Source organism: Pseudoliparis swirei, unplaced genomic scaffold (assembly GCF_029220125.1).
Source record: "Pseudoliparis swirei isolate HS2019 ecotype Mariana Trench unplaced genomic scaffold, NWPU_hadal_v1 hadal_26, whole genome shotgun sequence".
NCBI lineage: Eukaryota > Metazoa > Chordata > Actinopteri > Perciformes > Liparidae > Pseudoliparis > Pseudoliparis swirei.
The window spans coordinates 1,152,037-1,171,380 of NW_026613262.1; the positions used below are offsets into that span (position 1 = coordinate 1,152,037).

The window sequence follows — 19,344 nt, forward strand, 5'->3', positions numbered from 1 at the left end:
GATGATCAGAGGAGCAGAGTTTATACCATCAAGATAACGACCAGGATGAAGAATGGGAGGAGTTTCTCCTTGGAGGCGCAGCCAGTCACGGAGTAGATGCGAGCTGCAGCTTCTACGTCAGAGCAGGAGACCAGACCCTCCTCATAGTCCACAAACACCCCACCTTCTGAGGCCCAGACTGGGAGAGAACAACTGAAGGACCATCACCAGTTTGTACTCTTTCCATTTCAACCATATAGTCCAGTAACCGTTCTGAGGACTGTGAGATGTCCTTCCTGTTGACCGACTCTCTGGTCACTCCTAAATCCATTCAGTCTTTTGTTTTAACTTGAACCTAATAAAGTTTTTCTGAAGAGAACTTCTGTGTTCCTAAAACACAGAGACTGAGAGAACCTCTGTGGATTGTCGGGGAGACGTGGCTGCTGTACCTGAGCAGGTTTCACTTGTTTCCCGTCATCAGACAGGATGAGGTCATGATGAGCTGTTTCAGGATCAAGAGTCACGTCCACTGCAAACTTCTGGACCCTCTTCATCTTCACTTCAACCAGCGTCTTCATCATGTTACTGAGCGTCTCCTCCAGCTGAGACACAGCTCTCCTCACAGTCCCCTCATGTGATGCTGGAGGAACACTGACCTGAGACCAGTCCTTGGTGGGTGGTGGATGGTGGATGTTGAGGGACTGGACACTCTGGAGGAGGTGGAGGTGGTCTTCAGAGAGGGAGCTTCCACCTCAGTGCTCCTCTTCATCAGATCAGAGATCTCCTGTTCCATCTCTCTGATGGCGTCTTCAGCCTGTTTCTTGGTGCTTCTCTGCTTCTCTTCTATCGTAGTGATGAGCTCCTTCAGTTTCTCTCCACAGACTCCTTCAGACCAGTGAAGACCTGAACACCTTCTGCTTTCTCTCGGTCTGCATCTTCCTCACTGAGCTTCACGTTGTGTTGGACCTCCTGAATCTTCAGGCTCTTCTGGATCATCTCCTGAGTTTCAGCCTCTGTCTTCTGCAGCTCCACCTTCTTTCCTTCACATTCTTGTTTCAGAGGAACAACATTGTGCATCTTGTGGTCCAACACAGTGCAGAGCATGCAGACACACGCCTGGTCGGTCCTACAGAACAGCTCCAGAGGTTTATCGCTTCAGACACATCCTGTCTTCCAGGTTCTCCACAGGGTCCATCAGCTGATGTCTCTTTAGGCCTGAAGCTGTCAGGTGAGGCTCCAGGTGAGTCTCACAGGAGGCCAGACACACCAGGCAGGACTTCAGGGCCTTCAGTTTGGTTCCAGTGCAGACGTCACAGGGAACTTCTCCTGGTCTGGACTCTTGTTGCTTTGAGCGTTTGCTTCTGGCTTTCTGCTGAGTCGACTGTCTGAACTGAGAAACCATCTCACGGATGAAGGTGTTGACCTCAGATCTGGTCTGGTGGTGAAAACCTTGGCACATGGGACACTGGCACCTGTCACTCACATTCCAGTGTTTAGTGATGCAGATTTTGCAGTAGTTGTGTCCACATGACGTGCTGACTGGATCAGTGAACACATCCAGACAGACGGAGCACAGGAACTGATCTTCAGACAGCTGATTGCTGGCAGCAGCCATCTCACAGAGAACACAAGTCAAAGTGTCACTAAAAACGATTTAAATACATCATTATTCATAGAGATTTGGTTTAATTTGACTTTACTCCTTGTCAGACTTCACTTAAGGCAATCTGACCATGAGGAAATGAAGAGTTTAACTTCCTGTTTGATTAGAGTGGAGTTTTAACACCAGTTAGTGAAACACAGTAAACATCATCAGCTGTTGAGAAGACGAGCAAAGTGTAATATTTAATATTTATCTGGACAGAGACGTGTTCACTGTCGCTGACAACAGTAAGTCACTCCAGGATGACGTAGAGCGCCTCCTCCAGCAGCTCTGTTTGGGAGGTGGTGTTTCCTCCAGGTTGAGACTTGACTGGAGTTAGACATGACAGTTTAATCTCTGTTGGGAAACTATTGTGTGTTTTTAATCTTCCTTTCCTGCAGCCAGGAACCCTTTTCACCTAAATAAGTCAGTCCCACACGCAAAGAATAAGTTTGTGTCACTTTAGTCCAATGCAGCTCTGCAACAATCTCACTGTGTCCACAGCTCAGTGTGAAGAACCTCCTCATGTAACGTACTTCTTATCTCTACGTGTTGCTGAATCAGAGAAGTTGAATATCAAAATAAAAGTGCGATTTAGCTCTAAGAGGAAGTAGATTAAAACATATACAAAATCATTCAAACAATATAAAAGGCATACATCAAAACCAATAAAGCAGATACAAAAGAAGGCAATCAACACGAAACAATGCACCTTTTAAGGGTTATTTACAGTGACAATAGCCGTTTCTCAATTCAAAGTACACAGAGTACAGACTTGTGTTCTTTTGGAGTCTGGTCTTGGGAGTCCAGACTCCGAAGGACGGGAGGACGGGAGGACGGGAGGACGTCTTTCTGCGATTGGAACAGCAGCTAACTTGATGACGTCACCACATCAGCTGTTCTTGCTCATGAGTTTACTCCAATTTTTCACTGTCAATTATTTTTTACAGTCAAACAAAATATGACAACCCTGCTTTTTCAGGGTTTGTGTGTATATAAATAAATAAATATAAATAGATATATATATAACATATTATAAGTAGCTCGCATGCTGAAAAAGTGTGAGCACCCCTGGTTTAGACTGTGTGTGTGTGTATGTGTGTGTTTGTGTGTGTGTGTCTGTGTGTGTGTATGTGTGTGTTTGTGTGTGTGCGTCTGTGTGTGTGTATTCAGCTCTAATGCAGAATAAACACCAGTTCAATGTGTGTATGTGTGCATGCATGTGTGTGTATGTGTGTATTCAGCTCTAATGCAGAATAAACACCAGTTTAATGTGTGTGTGTGTGTGTGTGTGTCCAGGGAGATAAGGGTCCGGTGGGACCAGCGGGTCACGATGGAGAACAGGGTCCCGTGGGGCTGCTCGGGGCGTCGGGCCCCACAGGCCCTCCAGGAGACGACGGGGATAAGGTGAGCTGGCTGCGACAGAGAGAGTGTGTGTTTGTGTGTGTGTGTGTGTGTTGGAGTGTGTTTGTGCTGCGGTGAATCATCCAGCGTCCTCTCTCCACAGGGCGAGCAAGGCGAGTCCGGGCAGAAGGGCAGCAAAGGAGACAAAGGGGAAGGGGTGAGTCTGGAGCCGAGGCGGCCCGGTCGCCACGGTAACCACAGCCGACCTGACCTCGTCTGATTGTTTCTCTCTCTCTCTCCACTCTCAGGGCCCGCAAGGCCCCACCGGCACTCAAGGTGTCATCGGGCAGCCAGGACTCTCGGTGAGTCCGACCTCGTCTTCGGTTCATCGCACGCAAACACGCCGAGATGTTTATGAAGTCCATATTTCATATTTCATGCGTTCACAAAACCAACTGATGAGCCGTTTCCCACCCTCAGCGTCTGGTCGCCGTGACTCTGGTCCGATTCATTGTGAAAGGGATAATAATGACATGCGTATTTTCCTTTTTTTCTCATTTATAATGATCATAATTGTCCTTTTTCTCATTTTGGTTTCACAGTGATCATATTTACATTTCATTATTAGTGGATTCACGTCATGAAGTTACGAATACGTAATGTACTTTAACTTCATACATCTGAAAATACTTATTGTACTTAACTACATGAAGCTGAGAAAACTTATTGTACTTTAAATGCTGAGAATACTTATTGTACTTTAACTCCATGAAGCTACGAATACTCCCTGTACTCTAACTCCTCCCCTGACCTCTGACCTCTGACTTTGGGGTTAACGAGCCCTGCTGCTTGTCTGCAGGACACGACGCCTGACGAGCTGCTGAGCGCCGTGATGCGCGCGTGCTCATGGACGTTAGCCTTCCTCCCGACCGGCTGGGAGACGTTTGTGTCGGTGGAAACCGAAATACTATTTTAATATTTGATGTACTTGTGTGTACTCTAGTGTACTTGCGTGTATTTGCGTGTACTCTTGTTTACTTATGTGTACTCTTGTGTACTTGCGTGTACTCTTGTGTACTTTTGTGTACTTGTTATTGCTGGTGTGTTTTTGATATTTTGGTTGTGTATTGCTGTCTGCAGGTAACGTGCTGCAGCCCGGAGCCGGTGCTGTGATGGCCAGGGTGGCTCACTTCCTCAGGTCAGACTCCTCCTCCTCCTCCTCTTCTTCATCATCATCACTGACTCACGCGCTCGTCCTCCTCCGTCCCGGCGTGTCTCACAGCTCTGTCTTCGTTTCAGCGGGTTTCCGGACACGGTGCCGTGTTACACCGTCAACCGGCAATGTTCCTCCGGCCTGCAGGCTGTGTTCAACATCGCAGGTACAAGCTCTCACATCACAGATATATATATATATATCATTTATTTATTGTATATATATTATTTATAAATATTTATTATATATACATTATATATATATATATGTTTATACATATTTTTTATGTATTAATATATATGTAAACATATATATATTATTTATATAGAATTTATATATATATATATATGTGTGTGTGTGTGTATATATATATATGTGTATATATATTAGATATATTAATTCATTATATATATTATTTATATAGAATTTATATATATATGTGTGTGTGTGTGTATATATACAGGACTGTCTCAGAAAATTAGAATATTGTGATGAAGTTCTTTATTTTCTGTAATGCAATTAAAAAAACAAAAATGTCATGCATTCATTACAAATCAACTGAAATATTGCAAGCCTTTTATTCTTTTAATATTGCTGATTATTTTTTACAGCTTAAGAAAACTCTAAAATCCTATCTCATAAAATTTTAATATTTCCTCAGACCAAGTAAAAAAAAAGATTTATAACAGCTGAGTGTTTGTCAAGGCTCAGGAAACCCTTGCAGGTGTTTCGAGTTAATTAGACAATTCAAGTGATTTGTTTAATACCCTACTAGTATACTTTTTCATGATATTCTAATATTTAGAGATAGGATATTTGAGTTTTCTTAAGCTGTAAGCCATAATCAGCAATATTAAAAGAATAAAAGGCTTGCAATATTTCAGTTGATTTGTAATGAATCCAGAATGCATGACATTTTTGTTTTTTGAATTGCATTACAGAAAATAAAGAACTTCATCACAATATTCTAATTTTCTGAGACAGTCCTGTATATATGTGTATATATATTAGATATATTAATTCATTATATATATTATTTATTATATATATATATTATTCATATATTTGAATATATATATATATCAATATGTTTATATATATATATATTTGAATATATATACATACATACGTGTGTGTGTGTGTAGGAGCCATCAGGAGCGGATCCATTGACCTCGGCCTCGCCTGTGGGTACGTTTCATTTGTCGGTGAAATACAGAATGATTCAAATCAAAGCATGTGGTTTTTTCTTCTCTTTACCAGAATATCTCTCTCCCTCTCCCTCTCAGTGTGGAGAGCATGTCTCTGGGTGAGATGGGGAATCCAGGAGATTTGAGCTCCAGGCTGACGGAGGTCGACAGAGCCAGAGACTGCATGATCCCGATGGGGTGAGGCCTCAGACCCCCCCCCCCCCCTGAAGGCTCCAGCTGAGCACCATTAACATTCGGACTGTGATGCCAATTTAAAATTTGAAGTGAAGCAGTTAAAGTGCAGAGTTCCCGTTTTATTTAAATAGATAAAACAACAATATGTACGCTCCTCATGTTGTTTGTTTGTTTGTGCAGCATCACCTCAGAGAACATCGCAGAGAGATTCGGGGTCTCCAGAGAAAAGCAGGACGCCGTCAGCTCGCAGCAAAAGTGAGCAAGAGAACGTTATTTTTTTACAACTAACAGTAGTATCAGGAAAATGTAGCAAAAGTAAAACAATTTTTATATATATATTCTTTTTAGTAAGTATTTATAGATTATATTTGTATATATATATTTTTTGTTATTTATATATATATATATTTAATGTATATATATATATATTTGTCTGTGTATATATATATTGTATTTATTTATATAATGTATATATCTTATTTATATTATATAAAAATGAGATGCACTACCGTTCAAAAGTTTGGGATCACTTAGAAATGACTTTATTTTTCAAAGAAAAGCACTGTTTTTTCAATAAAGATAACATTAAATTAATCAGAAATACACTCTCTACATTGTTAATGTGGTAAATGACTATTCTAGGTGGAAACGTCTGGTTTCTAATGAAATATCTCCAGAGGTGTATAGAGGCCCATTTACAGCAACTATCACTCCAGTGTTCTAATGGTACATTGTGTTTGCTAATCGCCTTAGAAGACTAATGTCTGATTAGAAAACCCGTGCAATTATGTTAGCACAGCTGAAAACAGTTATGCTGGTGATATAAGCTATACAACTGGCCTTCCTTTGAGCTTGAAGTTTGTAGAACAAAATTAATATTTCAAATATTAATCATTATTTCTAACCTTGTCAATGTCTTGAATATATTTTATATTCATTTGATAAATAAAAGTGTGATTTTTCATGGAAGACACGAAATTGTCTGGGTGATCCCAAACTTTTGAACGGTAGTGTATATATATAAATTAATTAATATATAACTATATTTAAATATATTTATATGTATTTATATATGTATTTATGAATAGATTATTTTATTTATATATTTATATACATATTTATAATTTAAATTATATATATATATATATTATATATGTGTATATATTATATATAAAATATTTATATAATAAATATATATAAATGAATAATATATAAATATTATGGTGGATATTTCTAAACGCCCCCCCCCCCACAGAGCGGCCCGTGCGCAGAGCTTGGGTCTGTTCGAGCGGGAGATCGTTCCGGTCACCACGCGGGTCCAGGACGCCGAGGGCAGCGAGCGCGTGGTGACGGTCTCCAGGGACGAGGGGGTCCGGGCGGGGACGACTGTGGCGGGACTGAGCAAGCTGAGGCCGGCCTTCAAACCGGACGGCACCACCACGGCAGGTCGGTCGGCCGTCGGGTCTGAGTGAGTCCGATTCCCCCTCTCAGCTGCCGTGACTCAAACCCGCCCCACGGTTCTGTCTCAGGTAACTCCAGCCAGGTGAGCGACGGGGCAGCGGCCGTGCTGATTGGACGCCGGGCTGCGGTCGAGGCTCTGGGTCTGCCGGTCCTGGGAGTCCTGAGGGCCAGCGCGGTGGTGGGGGTCCCCCCGGACCTGATGGGGATCGGACCGGCGGTCGCCATCCCTGCAGCTCTGGAGCAAGCGGGTAAGACTGAAGTACTCGTCTTCAGTACTTTTATACTACTTTATATTTCTCAGAGGGAAATATTGTATTTTTTTACTGCACTTGATTTATTTGATACTTAAATCACTCGATTTTTGACAATTGGACAATAATAAAAAATATTGTCATTAGATTAAAAAAATGTTTTAATGTGTGTGTGTGTATATATATATATATATATAAATACATAATATATTCTAAAGCAGGTCATTCCACACCAGTACTTTTGGTACATTTTAAATGTAGGAAGTAGTTTTACTTTTATTCAAGAAATAGATCTGACTTCTTCCACCGCTATGTTATATTTAAAAGGTCTGAAATCAGAAGTTCTCCAAGTGGATGTTCTGTTGTAACGCTAGTAAATATAGTGATGAGTATTTAATGCTTGTGAAAGCTGATGGAGACGCGTTCCTCCTCCAGGACTCACGGTGGCCGATATCGACGTGTTTGAAATCAACGAGGCCTTCGCCAGCCAGGTGAGTTCACGCCTCCACGCCGACGCTGCTGCTTGAAGGAGATCCGTCACTTTTATGAATAAAGTATATTTATAATATATATCGCGACACTTGCTTCTTTTTAAGGGTCAACTTAACCCTAAACCCACTTAGTGGATCTGTAAAGCCAAGTTTAAACTCCCTGTAAGTGAAGATGGAAAAGAAACTTAGAAATGACATAATCTGTAAAAATCTGAACTTTTGTAACTTGGCATGACTGTCACAAATAGTTAATTAATTAATTGGGAAAAAGGATAATTTGCTCACTGATATATGTATACATAAATTAATATGTTTCTATATATATATATATACATTATGTAATATGAAATTATTAAATGTATATACAGTGCATCCGGAAAGTATTCACAGCGCTTCACTTTTTCCACATTTTGTTATGTTACAGCCTTATTCCAAAATGGATTAAATTCATTATTTTCCTCAACATTCTACACACAACAACCCATAATGACAAAGTGAAACCTGTTTTTTGCAAATTTTTGCAAGTCTGTTAAAAATAAAGAACGAAAACATAACATGTACATAAGTATTCACAGCCTTTGCCATGACACTCAACATGTAGCTCAGGTCCTGTTTCCACCGATCATCCTTGAGATGTTTGATTGGAGTCCACTTGTGCTAAATTCAGTTGATTGGACATGATTGAGAAAGGCACACACCTGTCTATATAAGGCATCACAGTTGACAGTGCATATCAGAGCATAAACCAAGCCATGAAGTTCAAGGAATTATCTATCGACCTCCGAGACAGAATTGTATCGAGGCACAGATCTGGCGAAGGGTACAGAAAGATTTCTGCAGCATTGAAAGTCCCAATGAGCCCAGTGGCCTCCATCATCCGGACATGGAAGAAGTTTGGAACCACCAGGACTCTTCCTAGAGCCGCCCAGCCAGACTGAGCGATCGGGGGAGAAGGGCCTTAGTCAGGGAGGTGACCAGGAACCCGATGGTCACTCTGACAGAGCTCCAGCGTTGTTCTATGAAGAGAGGAGAACCTTCCAGAAGGACAACCATCTCTGCAGCACTCCACAAATCAGGCCTGTTTGGTCGAGTGGCCAGACGGAAGCCACTCCTCAGTAAAAAGCACCTGAAGGACTCTCAGACCATGGAAACCAAATTCTCTGGTCTGATGAAACAAAGATTGAACTCTTTGGCCTGAATGCCAAGCGTCATGTCTGGAGGAAACCAGGCACTGCTCATCACCTGGCCAACACCATCCCTACAGTGAAGCACGGTGGTGGCAGCATCATGCTGTGGGGATGTTTTTCAGCGGGAGGAACTGGGAGACGAGTCAGGATTGAGGGAAAGATGAATGCAGCAACGTACAGAGACATCCTGGATGAAAACATGCTCCAAAGCGCTCTGGACCTCAGGGGCGACGGTTCATCTTCCAACAGGACAACGACCCGAAGCACACAGCCATGATAACAAAGGAGTGGCTTTGGGACGACTCTGTGAAGGTCCTGGAGTGGCCCAGCCAGAGCCCCGACTTGAACCCGATTGAACATCTCTGGAGAGATCTGAAAATGGCTGTGCACCGACGCTCCCCATCCAACCTGATGGAACTTGAGAGGTTCTGCAAAGAAGAATGGGAGAAACTGCCCAGAAACAGGTGTGCCACGCTTGTGGAATCAGACCCAAGAAGACTTGAGGCTGTAATTGCTGCCAAAGGTGCTTCAACAAAGTATTGAGCAAAGGCTGTGAATACTTATGTACATGTTATGTTTTCCTTCTTTATTTTTAATAAATTTGCAAAAAACTGTTTTCACTTTGTCATTCTGGGTTTTTGTGTGTAGAATGTTGAGGAAAATAATGAATTTAATCCATTTTGGAATAAGGCTGTAACAAAACAAAATGTGGAAAAAATGAAGCGCTGTGAATACTTTCCGGATGCACTGTATGTAACGTTTACTTCAGTGTCGTAAATACCCAGTTACGATAGATGCAGCCTCGCATACACTTGTATTGATGACCAGACGAAGTCAGAAACCAAGAAATGATGTCAACCGATAAGCTAAGAATATTCAAAGATTTTACATAAATATGACTGCATAGTTTTATTCTTATATAGTTATTTTATTATTAATACCGATTGCGTTTTCAGCCTATATACTGTAACGTCTCGGACGTTATGGCACTGATGACACGGAGACGGGACGACGTTATTAATCCTCCTTTATTGGGCATCCACCGACACAGACAGCTGCTCCTCTCAGCAGCTCGAACGTCAACAACAACGGTTCCCGTCAACCACCCTTAACTCCCCTTTTCCGACAGCTTAACCCCGCCTCCCCTCTACTCCGCCAATCACAGGCACGCCCCCTCGACCAGCAGCACGGTGCCACACTGTGATTGACATTGCGTAATCACTGCCAGAAAGCAGGTCGAAGTACATCCGCCCCGGAGCGGGCGGCTCCAGAATCCTACATAGCGGAGTTATTTCCCCACAGACCCCCGATGGCGGAGCCGCAAATCGCCATCTTAAAAGTCATTGTAGCGGCACAATTTTTTTCAAGCTGTTATTTTAAGGTACAATTGTTACATAATGTTACTTTAACTCTCGTTTCCTGAGTGTGACGCAGCAGCTCTCCTCTTCAGGGTGGCTCCGCCTCTTACCTGCAGCTCTTATGAAACACAGTAAAGCTGCAGGAAGCGGAAGTGAAACAGTAGAACCCTGAAGATGTTCATGAAGACAAACCATGTTTCATGTACAGCCGGCAGGAATAGTTATGTAATGTATTAAAGCTGATTAATGTCCTCTCTGCAGGACACAGAGACAATAGAGACGTGTCAGCTGTCAGATTGAACCGCTTAAACCAAAGTTACTGTAAAGGAATAGTGACAAACTTTATAAAGAAAACAAAGTGTGTCTTTTAAGTGGACTTGTGTGCTTCAACTGTCTCTTTGTTTTTAATAAAACGTTGATAGTTTGCACGAGCGTTGGCGTGCACGTCAGAGTGAGCTGAGCCCGCCGCCGTGTGGCTCTTCTCGGTGTCCGAATTCAAAGCGCGTTTCTCGGGTGTTCCCTCCAGACTCGACCGGTACCGGCAGCGGCGGCAGGTGAGTCCGGGACCCGGAGCTGCCATGACCCGGCCGGCAGTCTGACTGGAAGATAATGGCTGCAGAGCTGTTTCCCACCAAGAAGCTGGTCACCTCCGCCTCAGCGAGCAGCAGCACCTCCTCTTCCTCCTCCTCCTCCTCCTCCTCCATCCAGCAGCACCAGCAGCAGAACCTCACGAACAACACGAGCACCGCGGCGCAGGGCGGCAGCAGCTGGCAGGGCCTGTTCCCCACCATCCGGGAGAGGTGGGTCTGACACCGGAAGCGAGGATTACATATGCAGAGCATCACTTTGAGTTCATTTCATGAGGAGTTGTGGATATTCCATCTTTTTATTTAAATGTTTTAACTGAAGATACTTTTTTCCTCCTAGATAAAACACAATAATGCAACTTTTACTTCCAATACTTTAAGTACATTCAGGGTTCGTACGGTCATGGAAAACCTGGAAAAGTCATGGAGTTTTAAAATGGTCATTTCCAGGCCTGGAAAAGTCCTGGAAAAAAATTAAATCACAAAAGTTTTGGAAAAGTCATGGAAATTTGTTATAATCACGTGTTCATTTACGCCGCGTTTGAAATAATTAATATATTTTTTAAAGAAAGACGCTCAAAATATAAGCCGGCGATAGCTCTCAATACGCAACATTTTCAACAGTTTTCATGTTTATACTGAGATTTTAGTTCAGTCATGGACATTTGGTTTAAAGTCCTGGAAATCCATCGGTCACAATGTGTCAGAACCCTGTACATTTCTCTGATAATACTTGTAGCTTGGAATGGTGGATTTCTAGACTCGAGTAAAGGATCTGACCGTCTCCCATCACATGGAATATTCAATATAACTTCTTAGTTTTCATATTTTAAGACAACATGTTGTGTTTCCTGTAGGAATTCAGTCATGTTCAACAACGAGACGATGGCAGACGTTCACTTTGTGGTCGGGCCGCCCGGCACGGAGCGGGTCCCGGGGCACAAGGTGAGACCCTCGAGAAGAAGAAGAGAATCATGTCTATTTACGTTTGACTGGAACCGCTGAACACTGGACAACATCCCGACTTTAGACGGTTACAACCTGATGAACTCGTCACCTTTGATAATCCCGCCCTGTGTGTGAGTCCGAGGTGATCTGGTGTCGTTGCTCTGCTCCGTCAGTACGTCCTGGCCGTCGGCAGCTCCGTGTTCCACGCCATGTTTTATGGCGAGCTGGCGGAGGATCAGGAGGAGATCCGGATCCCCGACGTGGAGCCCCCTCGTTCCTGGCCATGCTGAAGTAGGTCCGCCCTCTGGGTCAGTCGGTGTGCGTCCTCCCCCCCCCTCAGGTACATCTACTGCGACGAGATCGACCTGTGCGCCGACACCGTGCTCGCCACCCTCTACGCCGCCACAAAGTACACGGTGCCCCACCTGGCCCGGGCCTGCGTCGGCTTCCTGGAGACCAGCCTGAGCGCCAGGAACGCCTGCGTGCTGCTGTCCCAGAGCTGCCTGTTGGAGGAGCCCGACCTGACGCAGCGCTGCTGGGAGGTGATCGACGCGCAGGCCGAGCTGGCGCTGCGCTCCGAGGGCTTCTGCGACATCGACGCGCAGACGCTGGAGAGCATCCTGCGGCGCGAGACGCTCAACGCCAAGGAGACGGCGGTGTTGGAGGCGGCGCTGAGCTGGGCCGAGGCCGAGTGCCAGCGGCGGGACCTGGCGCCGACCGTGGAGAACCGGCGCCTGGCGCTGGGGAAGGCCGTCTACCCGATCCGCGTGCCCGCCATGGCGCTGGAGGACTTCGCCGACGGGGCGGCGCAGTCCGGCGTGCTCACGCTCGCCGAGACCAACGCCATCTTCCTGTGGCACGCCGCCGCCAACAAGCCCGCGCTGCTGTTCGGCACCGAGCCGCGCCGGGGCCTGGCGCCGCTTCCAGTCCTGCGCCTACCGCAGCAACCAGTGGCGGTACCGCGGCCGCTGCGACAGCATCCAGTTCGCGGCGGACCGGCGCGTCTTCGTAGCCGGCTTCGGCCTCCACGGCTCCAGCTGCGGCTCGGCCGAGTACGGCGCCGAGATCGAGCTGAAGCGCCAGGGCGTGTCCGTGGCCCAGCGGGTCATCGAGTACTTCTCGGACGGCTCCAGCAGCACCTTCGCGGTGTCGTTCGACTACCCGGTGCAGATCGAGCCCGACACCTTCTACACCGCCAGCGGTGCTGGACGCAACGAGCTGAGCTACTTCGGCCAGGAGGGCGTGACGGAGGTGCAGTGCGGCAAGGTGACCTTCCAGTTCCAGTGCTCCTCGGACAGCACCAACGGCACCGGGGTGCAGGGGGGCCAGATCCCCGAGCTGGTCTTCTACGCCTGAGCGGGCTTTTATTTTGAAGGCGACGATTCTCCGAGGAGGGAGGGACTCGCGACTTTGCCCCGCTGAGCCTCTGGAGACGGTTTGATGGGAGCGTGAAGAAGTCTGGAAGCTCCCGTTCCTTCACGCCTCTGTTGTTGTTTGTTTACAGCGGTTGTCGAGGTCGGGTCAACACGGCGGTGATTGGATGAGACGCCCGGGCAGGACGCTCCGTGTCTCGGCTAAAGCCGTGTGTCAGATACCCGAGAACTCAAAGTGAAAATGTCATATTGGAACAAAGCATTCCTGACCGAAGACGCCCAGAGAAGGAAGGGAGAGTCACGTGTAACTGCACATTTATTCATGGTGTGATGGTACATTATGATCATAATCCCACAAAGACACACACACACACACACACACACACACACACCAATCTCTGCATTGCTTTGTGCTGATTGGCTGACCTCGTGTGAGGAGGCGGGGTCTGAATCTGTCACTGTCTGTCCTTTTGTCACGCTCAATGTTCCGAATGATTAATCTGTTTACTTTGTTGATATTATTATTATTAATCCCAGAGGTCAGAGCGTGTTCAAACGGTTCGTACGGGAGTTGAAGAAGACGAGTCTCTTCCTCACTTTCCTGCTTGACCCCGACGACACTTAAAAAACACTTCTCGGTGTTTTCCGATGCGCGGCGCGGGGCAGGTTGTTCTGGCTCCGTCAGTTTCACGTTAAAAACGTTTAAATGTCGCTCATCTGACTTTTTCTCTCACGACGATCCGACTTTGAGAACGTTACCGAGACGTCAACTTTTTAAAAAACTGACGCAAAACGAAGCACTGCTTCTGTTTTCACCTGTGCAGGTGTTTACTGTTGTTGTTGTTCCTCCGTGACACTCGGAGCATCACCGTAAAGACCCCGTGGGGCGACGTCTACCTGAGCAGACGACAACGCGCCGCCATGTTGAGAGCGCATGAGGCAACGGACGAGCTCTGAATTCCGGATTATAAAACGAATAAATAACCTTTTTTTAAAATATTTGTAACACGAGAACTTAATCTCACTCCCGACTTCTTCCGTTTTCTGTCTGAAGGATTTCATTCATAACTCTACACTTTATTATTTTTATTTTTTAGTGTGTATTTAAAGAATGGTCAAGGATTCCTGTGCTTTTATTGTGAAAGACGTGACCTGGTGCTTGTACCACATCCTTGTTCTTGTCTCCTCCATGTTGCAGACGTGTAAATAGTTCTGTGATCTCTTCTTCTTCTCTTTCAAAGTGGAGGGGAAGAATTAAATAAACAGTTTTTATATGATTCTATATTGAAGAAGCATATTTTTGGATGTCTCCGTTTCCTGATCCAGGATTGAGTCGGTGATTATTGAGGATGACGTTTGGAAATTAGAGGTTGAGTTTTATACAGTATTTATAATACTATTAAATAATAATAATTGTTTGATATTCATATTAATCAGAAAATCAAATGTACCGATAAAAAAAGCATACATCATGTACATTTTATTAATAAGCACGATGTATTCATCCAGATTTAAAATTCCATTAACCCACACAGGGTTGAGTCTAAATAGTTTCCCTTGAAGGAAGTGAGGGAAATGATTAGTTTACTCCAACAGGAGAGATAAAATAATAAATAAATGTCTTAGATTTAACAAAGATTTGAATTGAAATTCTACATATAATGTGTCATGATGCAGAGTTTAAGAGATTAATGTGTTTATATGTAACGGGATACATTTAATAATGACGTGTAAATCAATCACCACAGTAAACAGTAAGATGTCAAGTTCAACTGCATGATATTAAGACAAGATATGTACATTTATTCTCTTCAATGAAGAAAATCATTACGATAACCAAAGAGAGTGATTAGTTTACTCCAACAGGAGAGATGATCAGAGGAGCAGAGTTTTTACCACCATTATAACTACCAGGAAAGAAGAATGGGAGGAGTTTCTCCTTGAAGGAGCAGCCAGTAAAGGAGTAGATGAGAGCTGCAGCTTCTACGTCATAGAAGGAGACCAGACCCTCCTCATAGTCCACAAACACCCCCACCTTCTGAGGGACAGACCTCAGGGGGAGAACAACTGGAGGATCATCAAGAGCTATATACTCGTTTCCATTTCTCAACCATATAGTCCAGTAACCGTTCTGAGGACTCAGTGAGATGACTCCCTTCCTGTTGACCGACTCTCTGACCACTCCTAAAAACCAGTCAGTCTTTTGTTTAACTTGAACCTCATAATAAAGTTTTCCTGAAGAGAACTTCTGTGTTCCTAAAACACAGAGACAGAGAGAACCTCTGTGGATTGTCGGGGAGACGTGGCTGCTGTACCTGAGCAAGTTTCACTTGTTTCCCGTCATCAGACAGGATGAGGTCATGATGAGCTGTTTCAGGATCAAGAGTCACGTCCACTGCAAACTTCTGGACCCTCTTCAGCTCAGTTTCAGGAACCAGCTTCTTCATCTTCACTTCAACCAGCGTCTTCATCATGTTCCTGAGCGTCTCCTCCAGCTGAGACACAGCTCTCCTCACAGTCCCCTCATGTGATGCTCGAGGGACACTGACCTGAGACCAGTCCTTGGTGGGTGGTGGATGGTGGATGTTGAGGGACTGGACACTCTGGAGGAGGTGGAGGTGGTCTTCAGAGAGGGAGAGCTTCTCCACCTCAGTGCTCCTCTTCATCAGATCAGAGATCTCCTGTTTCATCTCTCTGATGGCGTCTTCAGCCTGTTTCTTGGTGCTTCTCTGCTTCTCTTCTATTGTATTGATGAGCTCGTTCAGTTTCCTCTCCACAGACTCCTTCAGACCAGTGAAGACCTGAACACCTTCTGCTTTCTCTCGGTCTGCATCTTCCTCACTGAGCTTCACGTTGTGTTGGACCTCCTGAATCTTCAGGCGTCTCTTCTGGATCATCTCCTGAGTTTCAGCCTCTGTCTTCTGCAGCTCCACCTTCTTTCCTTCACATTCTTGTTTCAGAGGAACAACATTGTGCATCTTGTGGTCCAACACAGTGCAGAGCATGCAGACACGTCTGGTCGGTCCTACAGAACAGCTCCAGAGGTTTATCGTGCTTCAGACACATCCTGTCTTCCAGGTTCTCCACAGGGTCCATCAGCTGATGTCTCTTCAGGCCTGACATTGTCAGGTGAGGCTCCAGGTGAGTCTCACAGTAGGAGGCCAGACACACCAGGCAGGACTTCAGGGCCTTCAGTTTGGTTCCAGTGCAGACGTCACAGGGAACTTCTCCTGGTCTGGACTCTTGTTGCTCTGAGCTGCTGCTGCTGCTGGCTTCCTGCTGAGTCGACTGTCTGAACTGAGAAACCATCTCACAGATGAAGGTGTTGACCCTCAGATCTGGTCTGGTGGTGAAAACCTCTTGGCACATGGGACACTGGCACCGGTCACTCACATTCCAGTGTTCAGTGATGCACTTTTTGCAGAAGTTGTGTCCACATGGTGTTGTGACTGGATCAGTGAACACATCCAGACAGACGGAGCACAGGAACTGATCTTCAGACAGCTGATTGCTGGCAGCAGCCATCTCTACACACAGAGAACACAAGTCAAAGTGTCACTAAAAACGATTTAAATACATCATTATTCATAGAGATTTGGTTTAATTTGACTTTACTCCTTGTCAGACTTCACTTAAGGCAATCTGACCATGAGGAAATGAAGAGTTTAACTTCCTGTTTGATTAGAGTTGAGTTTTAACACCAGTTAGTGAAACACAGTAAACATCATCAGCTGTCACTCACCAGTTTGTGGGTCAGCTGTTGAGAAGACGAGCAAAGTGTAATATTTAATATTTATCTGGACAGAAACACAGAGACGTGTCTCACTGTCGCTCCGACAAACAGTAAGTTTCACTTCAGGAGTGTGACGTAGAAGCCCCGCCTCCTCCAGCAGCTCTGTTTGGGAGGTGGTGTTTCCTCCTCCAGGTTGAGACTTGACTGGAGTTACAGACATGTGGCAGTTTAATCTCTGTTGGGAAACTATTGTGTGTTTTTAATCTTCCTTTTCCTGCAGCCACCGGAACCCTTTTCACCTAAATAAGTCAGTCCCACACGCAAACAATAAATAAGTTTGTGTCACTTTCCGGTCCAATGCAGCTCTGCAACAATCTCACTGAGTCCACAGCTCAGCTCTCTGTGAAGCTCTAACCTCCTCATGTAACGTTACTTCTTATCTCTACGTGTTGCTGAATCAGAGGAAGTTGAATATGTGCAGTCTGTTAAAGCCTTTCACAAACGCTCCTCACTCTGAGGTGTGCTCTGCTGACACCTAGTGGTCACAGGAGGGAAACACACCTTTGGGGATTTAATGGACAAGACTCCAGCTATAAAATAAACACTTCAACAAACAGTTTCTTCCTCTGCACATGATTTTACTGCAGTGATACTTTACAGTCATTGCATTCATTACAAAATATGTTTTCATTCACTTTGAAGGACCTGATTTAGTCACAGACATGAATATCAACGTGTTCTGTGTTTTAGGAATGAGGCTGAGGACTGAGTCGCTTGTATAAAACAATCTGTCATGGACTTGTTCGGAAACCTTTTAAAACCAACGTAATCTGGTAATTATAGTCCTCAAACACGGACTGAACCGCCATCCACAGTGCTTCATGAAAACATTCACAAGAAAATAATGAAAGAAAAAGAGAAAGCCAACAAAATGCAAACCCAAATAAATCAGTGCAATTATATCCAAAGCCCAGTAATATACATTCGACAGGCAACATTATTCATCACTGCACAGTTGAGTAAACACCGGTAAGCAAATATATATATGTATATACACATACATATTTATACATATATATATTTATACATATATATATATACACATACATATATATTAGGGCTGTGAAACGATTAACATTTTTAATCGGATTAATCATAGGTTTTTGTGGATTAATCATGATTAATCACATATTACCGATATTCTCGGTATATTTTGTGAGAACATAGAGATTTATGACAAAAGACGGATATATACATTTATACATTCTTCTATACAATGGTGCTGCAACTCAGCAGTTATTTCGCAGTTTTCTTCCATATGGAACATTAATACATCTTCATCCTAAACAGAATGTTTAACCCTCCTGTTACCTTCGGGTCAATTTGACCCCATTCAATATTTAATGTCGGTGTTCTTTGGGGTCAATTTGACCCCAGGCTGTTTTTCACTGTATCAAACATATCAGAAATATCAACTTTTTTATTTATTTAAAGGGCTATTTAGGTAGTCAACAAACAAACATAAAGTACCTCACACTTAAACTTGGGAAGCAATATTAATTCTAATAATTTTCTGAGGTTTTAATTGCTGGGTCAAATTGACCCCGAGGTAAAATATGTTAGTAAATGTAAAAGGTAACAGGAGGGCTAAACAGAACATGTTTCTCTTGTTTGTCAACCATGAACTCCCACCATGATACAATCTAAAGGCCTCTAGTCTTCCTCTAGCAGCTGCTGAGGCAAACTGACTGTGGGTTTTCTTCATGAACTGGGCCGTGATGAAAGGGACAGGGACACCGCTGCAAAGCTGAAACCTCACCGCCCGGACACGGACAGGTGGACAGATTGACAAGTGACTTTTTTTGCGGTCTCGATGCGCGCGCACGGAGCTCTGTGGCGCGAGACGGAGATCGATAAGTGTTAACGCAACGCGAAGAAAATGACATGCTGCTGTGGAGATCGATCAACAACAGACGTTTAGTTTAATAAAAGAACAAAGGCGTGCTATAGAGAACATGCCAGGGGCGGGCCAATCTCTTTAATGTCATGCGATCTACCAACACTAGATCGACTGGCAGGTCGCGATCGACGTGTTGAGACCCTGATCTACAGGAAGTAAAAGTCGTCACAAGGTTTCGAGGTGAACCTGCGGAAGGATCATTACCGATGAACAGACCGTCTGCATGAGAGCGGACAGAGTTCAGATTGAAGTGGTGGATTGGAAGCTCATTTTGCAAGTGACTTTTTTTTCGTCCCGACGACCAACAACAGACGGATTGGAAGCTCATTCTGCGCATGCGTTAAATGCGTAAAAAAAACAAAACTAGTTAAACCTGTAATTGAATTAACTGAGTTAACGCGTTATTTTTCACAGCACTAATATATATATACATAC

At 44.4% G+C, this 19,344-nt stretch overlaps 1 protein-coding gene and 2 pseudogenes across 2 annotated transcripts; 2 read left to right on the top strand and 1 right to left on the bottom strand.

Annotated features, from left to right (window-relative positions):
* The first annotated feature begins 3,879 nt into the window (after positions 1 to 3,879).
* Positions 3,880 to 9,566, top strand: LOC130191063 (3-ketoacyl-CoA thiolase, peroxisomal-like). 2 transcript variants are annotated; one of them, XM_056410730.1, is made up of 10 exons: positions 3,880 to 3,917; positions 4,106 to 4,163; positions 4,265 to 4,344; positions 5,324 to 5,366; positions 5,465 to 5,563; positions 5,741 to 5,815; positions 6,816 to 7,006; positions 7,090 to 7,269; positions 7,708 to 7,763; positions 8,188 to 9,566. In XM_056410730.1, exons 2-10 carry the CDS (start codon positions 4,138 to 4,140, stop codon positions 8,206 to 8,208), a joined length of 771 nt encoding a protein of 256 aa, XP_056266705.1. In that variant the 5' UTR covers positions 3,880 to 3,917; positions 4,106 to 4,137; the 3' UTR covers positions 8,209 to 9,566. The 2 variants fall into 2 exon arrangements, with proteins under 2 accessions (XP_056266705.1, XP_056266704.1); XM_056410729.1 differs by lacking the exon at positions 8,188 to 9,566 and having other exon boundaries at positions 7,708 to 7,842.
* A 1,270-nt stretch (positions 9,567 to 10,836) lies between these two features.
* Positions 10,837 to 13,199, top strand: LOC130191048 (BTB/POZ domain-containing protein 3-like; annotated as a pseudogene).
* A 1,484-nt stretch (positions 13,200 to 14,683) lies between these two features.
* On the bottom strand, positions 14,684 to 17,147 carry LOC130191036 (E3 ubiquitin-protein ligase TRIM39-like; annotated as a pseudogene).
* Positions 17,148 to 19,344: the final 2,197 nt, after the last annotated feature.